Below are 15,449 nucleotides of genomic sequence, written 5' to 3'. Positions count from 1 at the left end.
TTCCTTGTCTTTGTGTATGCGTCATGTGTCACAGTAGTGTACGTAATTGCAAATGTATTTTCAGCCAAACAAGCACTGACATACACCCAGCCCGTTGATCCGTAAGGTCTCCCTCTGCCAGGATGTTTATTGCCCTGTGGAACTGGAGAGAGCCAGAAAATTGGGTTGTGGTAACTATTGTTTGGTTCTCTGTCAGCTTCAAGGAACCGTGATACAGAGCAGGTGGAGTGGGATGGATTTTGGCTTCCTTTCCTTTCCTTCTTCTCTTTTCCTCTTATTTCTTCCACTGTGAACGTGTGTGTTGTCTGTGTCTTTGTGTGGCTCTTGGCTCTGAGGCCTCAGTGTGCAGAAGTAAGGCCTGAAGGTCTACAGGACTCGGGACAGGATCTAGACGAATCCTTTCTGCCAGGTCTGTCCCAAAGGATGGACCAGGGTGATGGTTATTGAACAAAATGACTGCTGTGTTTATGTGTGTGAATATGTCAGCCAGTATTTAAACTTATTTTTGCTTCTAGTTTACTTTTCCTTAACTTTTTCATGATCTTGTGGCTGAGAATTGATTTATTTTACACAAACTTGCAAACTGTCTTGATACAGATCCTTTATTTTTTAGTTTATTTTGTTGTGTGACATTTTACACCTCAGAAATCAACTTGTCAGTGTTCTCTCTGGCAGGCCTCTACTTCAGACCTAGTTTGACATCCCTACACTACTTTCCCATTACTTAGGCTGTTGGCCTACACATGTTGATATCGGTACAAGTTAACACCTTGTCTACACAGGAGTCCTAGTGTGAACAGCTCTTTAGAAGAGCAGCAGTATAGCAGCTGGACTGCTCTGTCTAAATGTATACACGGGATGCGTTCAGGTACATAATGTAGTGTAGGTCAGGCACGGTTTGGCCCCTAGCCCAGAAAACAATTGCTGTACCTCTGCATGTGGAATGTAAAAAAATAGACTCGAAGATCTATTAGGTTTTGATTTAGATTTGCAATGGAAATATTGAGCTCAATCAAGAGCACCTCACTCGTCACCCGGCAAGATAAACTTTCATTTTTCATGAGTCTGTAACTTATCTGTAATTGCTTGCTTTGCTTCTGGTTGTTTTGTACATGTTGAAACTCGTCAGCCTGTTTTTCTATTTCATCTTTTTGCTTGTTAAAGCAAAGACTTCATTGATCCTATCATGTGTACTGCTGCTCACTCAAAGAGCTGCTTGGACTATCTGCAAATCCATTTTAAGTCCCGTGTTCCCTATTATGTTAGTGTGCATCTGTGTGTGATTTTTAACTTGAGTTGCCTGCATCTGATTGTGGTATGTATGGCATACACACAATGAATATATTCTGGAAAATACAATGTAATGAATATTTTATACGTATACAGAAGAGCACTGGTGAGAGACAGTTTTCTTAATCGCTGTGTGATGATGTGACCCGACTCTGGCATGTCTCTGGCATTGTTTGGTAGCCATGTTCATGGACAAAAAGGCTTAACGTTACATAGTCAGACCCCCACTGCAACAGCACACACACAGTTCAATTACAGTGACTTACATGCACTGTTGACCCCAAATTTATCCTACCCAAGCACAGCTTTGCTCTCTGTCTGTCCCTGGATATTCACATTAGATTTCTCCAGGTATTTGCGCTGCTGCACCTGTTTCTTGACAGATTACACTTTCTTTTTTTTTTTTTTAGATTTATTTTAGTTTGTCCCTTTTCCCGACAGATCAACTCTATTTCCCTTTCTCCTCGTTTGGACAGCAGGTGCCGTCAAACTAAAATTGTTTTTGGTTGACTTTTCCATGGAGATTTGTTCCAAGCTTTACACAGCACCACATGTATGACCTAGCTTATTGTGTGTGTGTGTGTGTGTGTGTCTGTGTGTGTGTACTTTGTACTGCGCCCTGCAGAGGTACATTTTCACATAATCGTGAACATGTAAAGTTGTCACTCGACTAGAAGTTTAAGCTTCACTGTAATACCAGTATACAAAAACGGTACTTAATACCTTGTTTGATACCACGCAAAAGATAGTTGATAGTTGATAGATAGACTTGATAAGACAAATGATAGTTAAGCATCTTATTCATCAAAAATTATTACAAGTGAGGGCAACACAAGACAATCACAGTGAGGCTACAAGAACCTCAGTGTAATACACTCACCATTATTAACCTGTAGCCTCAGTGCAGAGCTGTGTCTAAAGAATGGAAGAACAATGCTGCACCATCACATTCCACAAAATTTTCACTGTATTTTCCCTGCATATTCTATCAGCATGCAATATATGAACGTTTGTATGTAAATCAATAGTGTCATCACACAGAGAAATACAGAGGCCAGTTTACATTTTAGGGCAGTCAGATATTATACTGGGGGGAATCGGTGTTATTGACAATCACAGGAAACGTTATGACAGCCTCATTAAGAAGTGTGCACTTGATGTGACAGTTAATTGAGAGTGTTTTCATGGGTCTTCGTTCCTGTTTTCTCCATTTCCAACCAGGTTTTTAGCTGTTCGCAGATCTCTCAATTCTTCTATGCCTCTCTGGTGGGAGTTGCTCTTGTGCCAGGCTGGGCAGTCTCTTAGTGGCCTCCCAGTGGTCCCCTAGCATTTTCATGCTCTTATGTAGTTATTCTTAGCCTCATCTCAGAGTACGATAGTTGGGGAAACATGACAGGAATGCCCACGCACGGGTTGTCTAATGGGGAGGAGTGGGAAATAAGGCAAGGAGAATAAGATGGGCAAAATATAGAGGAAGAAAGTAAGCTGTAGCGGATCCCAGAGCATAGCCTGGTTCATCATGTGGCTTGCTAATGGCCCTCCTCCAAGGGGAGCTGTGATAAGAGCGGGGGTGGGGTGGGGTCAAAGTAGAGCACAGCACTGACCTCAGGGCTGCAGTGTGAGATGTGCCTGAAGTTTAATTTTCGTTGTTTCTAAATATAAATGATTCTGAGTCAGAGCCAACTGTCTAATCTAGACAAAATCCACTGTCTCAAATTTGCTTGCTGATTACACATATGGGATGTAAACATTGTTAAGTCAACTAATGCTACACCCTTGAAATAAAATTTTATGTTCATTAGTTTGTACAGATGTGACTGGCGTGCGTAGGTTCTCAAGTCTTTTATTTGTCTTTGTGTCCTCTTAAGAGTGGTAACTTTCTCTCTCTACAGGGCATCAACATAGGGGGCCCCAGTAATGCAGAACCTGCCCCTCAACCTCCTAGTCCAGCCATGTACCAGCTGGATATCGTCTTGAAGAAAGGGAACAACCTGGCCATCCGAGACAGGACAGGTAGGAGCTCTGTTTATTCTTCCTGTTCCCTCGACAGCACTGAGGTTTATGCAGAGAGACAGGGTGAACAGCTTTATCAAGCCTCTATTACCAAATGAAAGCTACCCTATCCTGGTCTCTGTCCAGCTTTCTCTATTGTTTAGTAACCAGCAACAGCAGTGCAGCACCCAGGATGTGTGAAGCTTCATTTTTTATTGTATCCTCTATTCATCTACGATCTTTTGGCGTCTAACATATATATACCCCCTCTTTTTGTCAATGTAATATTTCTCCTGGCACTGTGTATTCTCCCTCTTTCACCTCTATTTTGTTTTCTCACATTTTGCTCCCTCTTCTTCTCTCTCTTATCTCTCTTCTCATGTAGGGTTTTATTAAGTCACGCTTCTCATCCTCACACCTCACTCCATTTTCGATGTGTGAAGTGAGATGGAATTACTAGGAATGATGCAGCACATTTCCTGTGCATCTAGGCATGAGAAGACCTCCGCTTTGGCTTGAGCTAGAACATTGTCACATTTAGAGCCAAGACAGTTGATACTAGTCCTATCCCCTGGTACTTATGTGTAATATTTCTAAGGGATACTATAAGTAGGCATTGTTAAAAAGGGTTTTAGTTAAGATGAGGACTATACAGTGTTGTAATATGAGACATATACTCGATTAGATTTCTGCATTTTGTACTCAATATTTAATTTAGTAACTTTAATGGAACAAAATCAGGGACGAAAAATATTCCTGAATGGCATTTCATAATGGTTGGAAAAGTGATTGTGTTTTCAAAGGTCCAGTATGTAGTATAAAGTGCAGGAGCTGTACTTTGTTTATGCGGGTGATTATGTCTTACATAGTGGAAAGGCCAGCCAACCAAAACAAGGGGGGCCGAGATTTTCTTAGAAACTCATAACAGACAGCGTTTTAGGTAGTGACGGATGCTGGGGTCTCATTAGCTTAGCTGTAGCAGTCACCATGACGACAGATCCAAATGAGCTCTCTCCTGAAGATTTTTCCTGTCTGTCTGGGTAATGAGCAGTGAGGCGCAGAGCTCACCTGTCCTGTCCTAAGACCATAAGACGGCTCATTATAGAGAGAGAGAGAGAGAGACATGGTCAGATAACATAGAAATATACTGTAATGAATTTGAATAATGAGCAATAATGAATTATTAGCAGCCAGTTTTGAAATTCATGTTCTTTTTTCACACAATGCTCAGAAACCTCCTTCTAAACATTAATATATGCAGCAGTGGATGCCAAAACTTACCATGTAGTTCTGTCAGTGCGTGCAGCAGGCAAGGGATAAATCGCAGAAGACAGACGCAGGATTGGTGGGATTTTCCATGAACCAATCAGTCTCGGCTCACCTTTCAGGTGTGTAGACTGGAGAACAGCTGAGTGTTTACACAGATGAAGTTTTCTGGGAGAAAGAGAAGCAATTTAGCCTTGGTACCTATTGCTTCACTAAAATCTCCAACATGAATTATAAATGATGCAAATAGTTTCAGGTTTTGTCATGTGAGGCTTTTTGAGGCTTTCTTTTCAGAAATACCCTTGTAATATGCATTTTCTGATATTTGTTTCAAGTGAACCTGGAGGAGTAAGTAAAAATAACTGAGCTGAGAGTAACATCTCATCGCACAGACAGGCTAAACCCTTCATTACAGTACCTCATGAAACACATAAGGTGTGTTGCTTATTCAGTGGCCTGAAGCTTTATGAACAACTAAAACATTCACCTTTATTCACGATTATTTTGTGAATGGCAAACTTGATTAAGCGAATAATAATAATAAAAAAGCTTTGATATTTGTTGCTAAAAAAAATTGAGTGATCATTTGAACACAGGATGGCACCTTTATCGCATTGCCGTAGAATAATTGACGGGCTGATTTTTCAGTCAAAGTGCAGTGAGTCTGATAAACTGAAGAATCCTGGGATGTAAAGTCAAAATTTAAGGGAGATTTAACTGGCGCTTTATAATGGGCTAACGGAGGAACACAGGTAAAGGACATCAGTGTTGGTTCAGTCTCATCTGACACTGCAGCTCTGATCCATACAGCCGAGTGATGCATTCAGAGACAAGGTTGACTAGTCAGATACAAGGGATGGGAGGATGACTCTCAGTGACGAGGGGTGTCCAGTTCCACATTAGCGTATTGCTTTCCCTTTATGTCCCTTTTGTGAAGTTCCATATAATGAAAGGAACCTTTTCATGAGTCTTTGAATGAGGGAATAATACCAAAAGGCTCATCTGAAGTTGAAATGAAGCAGCCCTGACTGATAATTAAAGGATGTGTTGCTACAACAAATTTTCCTCAGGTTAAGCTGATGAAAGTTATGGACTCCTGCAAAATTCAACATAATTAATTTGCTTTAAACACACATAGAACAATAACTAATGGAAGCAAAACATTAACAGAGATGTGTGTATAGGGCTGACTGTCCAGGTAGTACCACACTCTGCTTATTATGGTTACGCTCATAAGACATACACAGCTTAGTGACACTCTTAAAATGTGAGAGTTTTTTTTTTTTTTTTGCAATTTTTTCATTAAGAGTGATTCTGCTGCTTGCAAGTAAAAAATGCAATAACAATCCAAATCATATCCATAAGGTTAAGTACTCTCATAAAGAGCAATGTTTTGGTGAGTAGGCATGTGGAGAATGGAGATGTGAGGTGTCAGAACCACAGAAAAGAGATGGCAAATTGGTTTGGAATTGAACACTTAAAATTCACTCGTGCTAATTAACGGGGCTCAGCAGGTGGATGTGTCACTCCACCAGAAACTTCTCTAAAAATATTTTTTTATCACATCTTAGTTCTGAAAGTAAATTGGTTAAAACTGATGCAGGAAAAAAAACAGTCACCAAAAAACCCTTCAAACATCAATACGATTTATTCTCCAGTCAGCACAAGCCTAGTTTAAACTTAAAGCACTCCAGCTAATTAAACTACATGTGAAATATAAGCTTCTTTTGACTGGCTGCAGAAAAGCTTCTGCTCTAGTTCTCGAGAACAGCCTCGTTCCTCATAAAGTATTATGAGCTCTTGCACCCTCTTGCACTAATGTATTTCCGCTGAGCATGCAGGTGCTGTCAGTTTAAGTCTGTGAGGGTTCAGTGCTTAGGGCAGAGGGTGGACGTATCGGCCAGGGAAGAAGTGCAGGCATTGACAAGATACAGTGCAATGAAATGAATCAGTACACAAATATTTTTGTCATCCGATGATTATATTATACTAGTCACAGTTGTGATGCATTTCTCAGATTTGTTTCTCAGAATCTTTGTTTTTCCTTGCTTCTGTAGAAATTAAACATGTTACCTTTGATTTAAAGTTGAAAGTACTCTGTGTAATGTACACATTCAAAGAATGTCTAGATGTGCGTGTACAGGTTGTATATGCACATATAGATGTAATTCAGGATGGGTGTATATGGTACTCGGAGGTTAGTTGTTATCTAGCTGAGTCCTCACAGCACATACACCTCCGAGGGATGATTTCCCTCATCCTCAGAACACAGTGCAAGGCTTCTTGAGAGGAGTAAGAAGGTTTCACCGGCTCACTTGTGTGGTGCTGAACAAACAGGAGACATTTGGGAGCCCAGACACGGGAACTTGCTGGCATCTTCATTAGTCTCTCTTTGGTCTGCATAGTCAAACCATGACGTGGCCTTACTGTATTATGACAAGATAACCTAATAAGCATTTGATAAGGGTGAATGTCAGCTGTTTTAACAAAGTACAGCTTGTACAGAAGAAGTGTCTACCCTGATTATGTAGGAAGAGAGAAATGAAAAGTAGTGAATAAAATTAATCACTGATGGCCACACGATGACAGCCATTTGTTTAAATTCGGAAGCAGCCTTTGAGTAACTAATTTTTGTTTCATCCCAGCAAATTCTACCTGTCAAATTACCTTGTTTTGCTTTTCACCTGGTTTTACACCGGGAAGAACCTGTTGTGTCCCAGGAGTCCTAACCCTGTCATAGCTGTCATATGTGGTGAGATACCGATGGGATGTTTTACAACTTTGTAGGTGACCTCAGATGAAAACACACTGTCCCGTGTATCTGCCCTTATGTCCCTGTGGGTGAGGTACAGCAAGGTGAAGCTTATCTTAAGTCCAAGACCTGAGATGGCTTTGGCAGCCTCTCCTCTCCATCTTGCAATACCTTTTGTGTGTGTGTGTGTGTGTCACAGAGGACATAGAGGAAGCATAATGGTTTTATCATTTTATGTCTTTTGTTGTGAACAACTGCACCATGTATGAGCTAAATCTTTAAACAAAACTGAAATGCCTTTTGTGCAAACAGGGAGTATAATTCACTTGTTGTCTACATTGATGGTGGAAGGTAATGCCCAGTAGTTCAGTCATGAGTCTGTGTATTTATCAGGAATGTAATGACTTCGACCTGGATTAAATTTACCAGCTCACTTTGTTGTTGCTGTGTTCAGCTTGTCAAGTGCAACGTTGTTTTTTTCTTTTCACTTATATCACAGCACATTTTTGGATTCAGTTTGTAAAACTAAAGAGTTACAGGTAGTCAATGATGATGTGTGATGACATTATCAAATGCATCTTTACTTCAGTACGCTTTTAAAACGAATGGCTGAATGGCTCCTGTGCTGATGCAGCAGAACTATTTCTGTTCCTCGGCTTGCATATAATGAAGGATAATCATGCAAATGCACCAGGTGCAAATTGCAATTCACAGTTCAGTGTACTACATTTAAGGAATGCATTAATTTTACTTGAATGCTGAATATTAACTTGTTGCTATTGGAAAATTGTTCTTAATAGAAAGCTTTTCTTTTAGCAGATACTATTAAACAAATAGAAATTAGCATTTGCCAGAGGTGCAGATCATTTTTATCATCATTATTATCAATTAAATTGTTTGTTGAATGTTATCTTTATTAATACTGTCTATTAGTTAGCTTCTCCTGCTGCTGTGTTGTAAATGTATATCTGTATTATAAATTAATTATGAATCTCTATGATTCTTTTATTTATTTAACTGTTTTATTACTTGTGACAAATAGCCCAAGTATAAAAATACTTTTCTCATTATTTCACTATTATATTCATTATGTAATCATCATCTCATTTCCATGTCACTGCAGTGTTATAATATTTGTGGTAATAATAATAATAATAATAATAATAATAATAATAATAAACACCCTATTTGCCAGATGCCTGACTATAAAAATAACAAGAAACAGATGAAGATTGGTTTAATGTTGCATTACCATAACAGAAACTACTTTTAACATGGGGGCAATAAAGTAACATTTCAGAAAGTGAAGTGTTAGTGTGGCTTTGGAAATAGCAAAATCACTTAAGCTGATATTGATTTCTTTGAGGTTTGCCTCCTTTTAGGAGGTTAAAATACGCTCTGCCGTTTTTCCGTCCATAGCAGTAAATTTATTGTTGTTAGCTTAATGGGGGACACGGTCTACTGAAAGTTTTGTTTTTGCTGTCTGCTTGTCTCTTTTTAGACCACGGCGTGTAAAATGACTCTTTTCAGACTCACTTATTCCTTTGACTGTGTCTCGTCTCTTCTGTGTGTGTATTGCCAAAGATTCGCTCTCCATCTGTGATCTCACACTAAGTTGAGTTGAGCCCTGAAGCTGTTGTCTCCGCTGCTGTACAAAGTGCTGTTCAGTTGATTAGTCAGAGTGTATTAATATTGAAAATGTCGCGTGTCTAAATTGCACCAAATTCAAAACTGCGTGTACTTTGGTCCCATTCAATGCACTTGCCAGGTGTGAAGTAGATCAGCTGAATAATTCTCAAGATATTCAGAGGACGGACGGGCAAACAAACGGGAATTCCTTGCTTTGTAGTTAGATCATTCAGCAGACATGTTGCGATCAGTATGATATCTGGTTCTTATTTTGATCAGACTGAGGTTTTTTCATGTTAAAATTGAACCTTTTTTTTCACTTTTCTGCCGGAAGCTGACACCACTTATTCATGTGTTTTTCTTCTGTTTTTTTGTTACCTGTGGGCTGTTGTTTCTCATCCGTTCCTCTTATGATACTGACTATTTGGTCTCTCTCTCTCTCTCTCTCTCTGGTGTTTTTCTTACTCTCTCTTCTTACTTTCATGCTGCCCATTCATTCATCTTTAGATTTGTTGTTTGATGTCATAAAATGCTACACATTCCTACTCGACGTACTGTATTTCGTCCCACTGAGACGAAGCAGTGACCAGCTATACTGTTGTAGTCGTTTTGTCAGCGCGTGCTGGCACATGTGTGTTCATTATAAAACATGTGTGTGCTGTGTGCATCTGTCTGCCGATGTGTTTGCCTATTTTAAGGACTAATCTTAGTGTGGCGGGTTACAGTGATTAGTTCCCACTTCATATAGTATGACTAAGAGCAACGGGATCACAGCAACCCTAATTATCTCGGCTGTGAAATCAGCGAGAGTGCCAGAGCTCGACAACACTAACGGCATGTTGTCTTTTGTTTTATTTCAAGTCCCCTTCATTGCTTTCTCACATGCCATGTTGTTCTGCCACATGCCGTGCAGTTGTCTGTTTTTATTTCAGTTTCTGCACAGTCAGCTCAGCTGTGTTCAGTAAGAGATCCTGCTGTTAACGGTATTTCACACTTTGCATGCAAGATCACGTCGCACGTTTGTGAAGGTTTAGTTTGGGTAAATGTCAGTGGATGACTGCAAGCTAAACTCCTGTCAGCATAAAGCAGCAAGAGGCAGACGCATGCATGTGTGTGATTGTGTGTAAATGTAATTAGCTGGGCTCTCAAGCCACCTGTCAGCATCCAGTGATGGAGTTCCTTATCTCTGCACCCTTATCCAATACAATCCTCTTGAGCAAATTGCATTCTGGGTAACGGGAAACCCCAGAGCTGCACCCATCCATCCTTTCACTGCACATACACTGGCAGTTTACACACACACACACACACACACACACACACTCAGCCTGAGCATGAGGCAGCTCCATGCTTGCAGCTTGAGCATGACAGAGGACTTAATGGGCAGCTTTACTACATTTTTCTCCTCACCTGTTCTCATATCTCATGACATGCATCAATGAGCGTCCTCCATGGTTTGGTTATGAATAACAGTGTTCACGACAGGCAGTGTGCTGCTTAACTCTGAATGGGCCCTTCTGTGCTGTATGTCAGAGAAGCAGGGAGTGCCAAGAGGGAGGAAATGTTTGCAATGGTCACTTGTTTTTAAGGTTATTACTAAGGTTGATTTGGTGCCATTTTTTATTGTCTTAGATTGAAATTCCGTTTCTTCTTTGAGGTGATGGTTGGGTTTCATCCTTCTCTCCTCCCTGGAGATGAAGGTGTCTCAGGGAGTGAAAATTGTTTGTATTTTAAAGGTTTATGCAGAATTGTTGGAACTTTGCTTGGTTACTAAATGTCTATGAGATCATAAGCAGCTCCTCACAGAAAATACACTGGATATATATAATCTCTAGAGTTTGATACGTGTTGAGAATTAGAAAGGTTTCTTAAACACACATCACAGTTTTGTAATAGATATTTTTCAGGGCAGACTTGACATTACAGGAACGGTTCATTTCCATTCAGGATGCATAACGGACCTTTCCTGTGATTCAGATTTATTAGACCCTGGAACTTGAATATGACATAGTAGTCGTTAGTAATGTTATTAATTAACCCTGTGCTTTTCCTACTCTGACTTGCCAAAGGTCTGCAGTGAAAGAGCTACATGATATGAATCTTCAGCCACATGATCTATATTTTATTACTTTCTGTGGCAGTCAATTTTCTCTCATAGAATCAACTTAATTTTGCCATACTGGAAAATCAAACAACTCGGATGGACTGTGATGGCTGCGACTTTACTCTGACATCATACATTATTGAGGGATTTCTAATGCCATCGGCAAGCAGTTTGTCGTTCATATTCATTGTGTTTTAATACTTAAAATGTTATCAGTAAATGTGATGTCTGCAATGCTTCGCTTCAGTTCGCTCCATATTTCACCAATAAGAAATTTTATTGTGTTTAATCTAATGCTTAGTCTGAGTCAGCGTACATTGAGTTGCTTGTTCTGTTTTTCACATTTTGATGCCTTCGAGATATGTTTCAGGGAAAGAGACAGGCTGTTTGTATTTTTGAAAATCTATTAGAGTAATTTGCAGGAACAAGCTGCTCAGAGTAAGTTTTACTAGCAGCAAGTTCATCTTTTTCTCTTTCCTAGAAGAAGTTTGAAAAAGTATGATACTTATTTTTAGAGCAGGATATCACAGTCCTCTGAAGAAATGTAATTACCTGCTCATATATTATCAGTTAATAATTCATGACCGTTTGTCTGCTCTTTGCGGACACAGAAAGCTATTGATCATGAATGTGTAATGAGTATCTAGACTGATGATGAAAATGGGTAAGTAGAATAATTAATTGTTCCTCACATCAGTGTAAAGCCATATGACAAAAAGAGTGTTTTAATATTAGAAATGTGCAGCTAATCACAACCCTACATCACCATTATTGTCTGTCACCCTGCAGTCACCAACAAGCACCTTTCATTAGCTTATTAAAAAACATCTTGACCCAAGACAGCGTGTCAGGTGGTTTAGACTGGTTTTGATGAGTCTGAACCTGACCTCATCCTCATATTATGTCATTTAAACTGTGACTGAAGCCTCTTTTCACCAGCATGCGTAACCCAGAGCTCCCTGCTTTCCCTCCTTACTGTCAGCAGACAGACTGGCATCTTCTTTTTCCTCCCATATTTTTTATAAGTTCAAGGCCTCATGCTTGACAAGCAAGTTTGTTTTGTTGCCCTGCGGCCTCCCATAACAAAGAGCTAGTCAGTTGTTTGGCTTTGCAATGTGTGAGGAAGTGGGTTTATAATGAAAAGCGAGACAAGTAGTGGTGCATTTTGTCAATGGACTGACCACTTCTGTGAGTGTATATAACACACACGCGAGCACAAAATGCTTCCCCGTATGTGTGAAATATATGAATCCTGCTGCTCAGCAGTTTGTCTGGGGCATTTGGAAGTATACTTGCATGCCCTTGGACTGTTGCTTAATCTCAGAGCTTCACAGGCATTTAAATCAAAGCTTTAGTCTTTGATTGCCTTTTCTGTATTTTCAGCCCACCCGTATAATGACTGTTACATCACAGCTTCAACTGCTGGAACTGAGAGTTTTGAAATCTTCTCACCCCTAAATGGACTTCTGCTTGACTTGACTTTGTATCCTTTACAAACTCTCCTGAAGAGCACAAGCTCAGAAGTCTTTGAAAAGTTGTCATGTTTGGCCTTAAATGAGGGAATTGTGCAAATAAAAAACAACAATATTTCACAAATAAAGTGAAGCAAAAGCTGTTAAAATGAAATAGAAGGTAAAACTGATGTAAAACATCCTGTATCACATCCTGCTATGCTACAGTACGACTGTATTAATCCATACAGTGGTTGGAGACACTGCGTTATACAGCATCTATCGTTTGTCAGGCCGTGGTCATTAACCATTGTTAAGAGGTGTCTAATTTCAGTGCTTTGGCAAATTAGGGGTCGTATTTAAATGATCTGTCATGTAAAGTCTAAAGTCTGTGGGGCAAATGCATTTAGGGCATGTTGAACTCCCTTGTGCTAATTTGACTGTGCATGATCTTGGTGCAAAGTAAGGTATGAGGCACCAAAGGGTTGTATTTAGTCTCACAATCAATCACAGGTGTGTTTTAGGCCTAACACAAACGACACCAGAGCGATAAGAGCAAATGCACCGATTTGTAACTGAGGATGAGAGCTGCTGCGTATATGCTGTGTATATGCTGTGTATATGTGTAATAGGCCTGGTGTTGCAGTCTGTGGTTTGCATCATAAAAATGATCATCCTGATGCAGTGGTTCAGGTGTAGGGAAATGTTCATGCAGGTGTGAATACTCTAAATCAGATGTCTTTCTCAACAGACTCACGGCAGCAAAGAAGTCAGCAGGAAGTTAGCGTGGTGAGGCGTAATAATGTAATCTAGACAGCAGGTTGAAGAGGAAAGAAAGAAAGACGTGGTGAGGTTACAGGAGAGCACAGGGTGGCAAAAATCAACTGACTCGACAATTGCAGCAAAGTGCAAGAGGAAGACTACAGAAAATGAATGCTTTTGAAGAGTAAACCACAATTGGATTTTGTATGCTGTATATCAATAAAAGTAAAAGCTTATGCAGATCAAAGCTAAACCTTGTTAGGAAATAAGTCAATACATGGAGTAGGAATGGCTTTTAGTCATGCATATCCCCTGAGTGTGTGTTTATGATGCCTATTCGCAGATACACACTGCCTCCCATTGGTAACAGATGGTTTGCTGTGAATGGGACATTCATTTTCAAGTTGTTTTACAGCAGTATTTTTAAATACTTCTTATTTTTACTTTGCAAAAAGTGAATTTCGCACATTACAACTACGTGTACAAATACACACACACAGTGTAACAATGCATGTGCACAAGAAGTTAACTGCAGGTTGTCCCATTGGGTGAGGTGAAAATGAGAAGCAACAGCACACTGTGAGCAAGAGGTGGAGATGAAGGCTCTCTCCACTTTATGTGGACTGTGAATGTGCACAGCGAGTCACTGGAAGTGGAGTTCTCATCGGCTTGTTTCGGCAACAGTCTTATATTCAACCTCTAAACTTAACCTTACTGTTAATCTTGCACTCCAGGTGGGGATTTGCATGCAACTGAAATCTGAAAATCTGTGTTTATTCATCAGTTATTCATCAGTCAGTTTGCCTAATTGCTAACGAATATCGTGTAATACTGTTGTATTGTTAAGTGACCATTTGAGAGCTGTTATAAGGTTTATGGGACTGGGTGCTTGTTTACATTTGGATTACTTTCTGCTTTTAAGTTTATTGTTCTGGCATTCCAGGGTGTCTGGCAGGGTAGCCTGACTTACTGCCAGACAGCGACATTGAGCAGTATTTTTATGGCTGCTGCCTATTAGGTGTTCAGTGGAGATAAATGTGTGGTGGATAATGTTTTCAACCGCCTGTCAGGAAGACAGAGAGCAGCTATCAAAAACAAGTCTATCAGGGGCTTTTAGATCTGCCTATGAGCCACACCCAAGGTAAATTTACCTGCTGAGTGCACCACTGGGTTCCCTCACAAACTCATTTATTTCTGCTCCCAGCTACTATTACAGTGTTTAGTGGCTGGTTTTAATAGCATCAAATAAGATGAATAGATTAACACCTTGATATGAACCACTCAGTTTCTCAACATTCACTCGCTCGCACACTCACTCGGCAGTCTGCGGACCCAAGAGGTTACTCCAGAAAGGAGGATTATTAAGATTCAGGCAAAATTAGGTCTGTTACCATGGAAACCTCTGCCCTGAAACTTACCTGGTATGTGACACATAAGCATAGCCCCTGGTGGTAAGATGACATCCGGTTAGTAGCTGAGCTATCAACCAGTTTTGCAGTCTTCCATCCTGGTCTTAGCGGTGCCTTTTCCTGATCCTACCCTCAGCTGGAAGTCTGTTTGAAGAAAAGTTGTATTTTATTGGATTTCACTGTTATTTCCTGTCCAGGCTGGTTAGGAGTGTTTTGACCTGCTTTTAATTTCAGTTTCAGCCTTTTTTCTTTTCTAGTACGCTGAAAAATGTTGAATTCTAGGAAAGTGTATTGAGTTCAAACATTATACTGCATGTGTTAACATTTAAATTTACAAAACCTTTGCAAATTTTCTTTTGTGAACTGGATTTTGCCTCATGCGTTTAGCCCACACGCCTCACAAGTAATGCCACTCAACACTAGAAAGACAGAAAATCGCTTTTTGCTCTCCTTGGCTGCACTTCAGTACCTACGGCTCCTCTGCCGGTTTATCTTCGGGTGACACATTGACTTCCTTATACCCAGTCTCTCCTTACCCAGCACTTTCATTTCACAGCCTTCTGCCGACAAGATGGACAAACATCCAGGGTGAACCAGTCCATCAAACCTAATGTCTTGAACCCCATCTGGCTGCAGGATTTCTTTTCAACCGTTGTAAATTCTTCTCAAACTTATTGATTTTATAATACTTATTGGTTATTGACCCATCCACCCGCCAGCATTTTGTGGAGCACGCCACAATTCTCTATTTGGATGTTTCCCAGCTGTGGAACATATTTTAGAAAAATATGGTA

General features: G+C 40.1%; 1 protein-coding gene across 15 annotated transcripts in view; it reads left to right on the top strand.

The window, feature by feature from the left end:
• The window catches only part of LOC124058133 (multiple C2 and transmembrane domain-containing protein 1-like), a 146,738-nt gene that overhangs the window by 58,757 nt on the left and 72,532 nt on the right, over window positions 1–15,449 (top strand). For all 15 annotated transcript variants that reach the window (XM_046387055.1, XM_046387052.1, XM_046387053.1 and 12 more), the window contains one exon: window positions 3,183–3,303. In XM_046387055.1, the coding sequence (XP_046243011.1) occupies window positions 3,183–3,303 (121 nt within the window). The remainder of the gene's footprint in view (window positions 1–3,182; window positions 3,304–15,449) is intronic.

The sequence above is a fragment of the Scatophagus argus genome, chromosome 4, assembly GCF_020382885.2.
Source record: "Scatophagus argus isolate fScaArg1 chromosome 4, fScaArg1.pri, whole genome shotgun sequence".
Taxonomy (NCBI): Eukaryota; Metazoa; Chordata; class Actinopteri; family Scatophagidae; genus Scatophagus; species Scatophagus argus.
The sequence above is the reverse complement of the archived record's forward strand: the minus strand, read 5'-3'. Positions and strand labels throughout refer to the sequence as shown.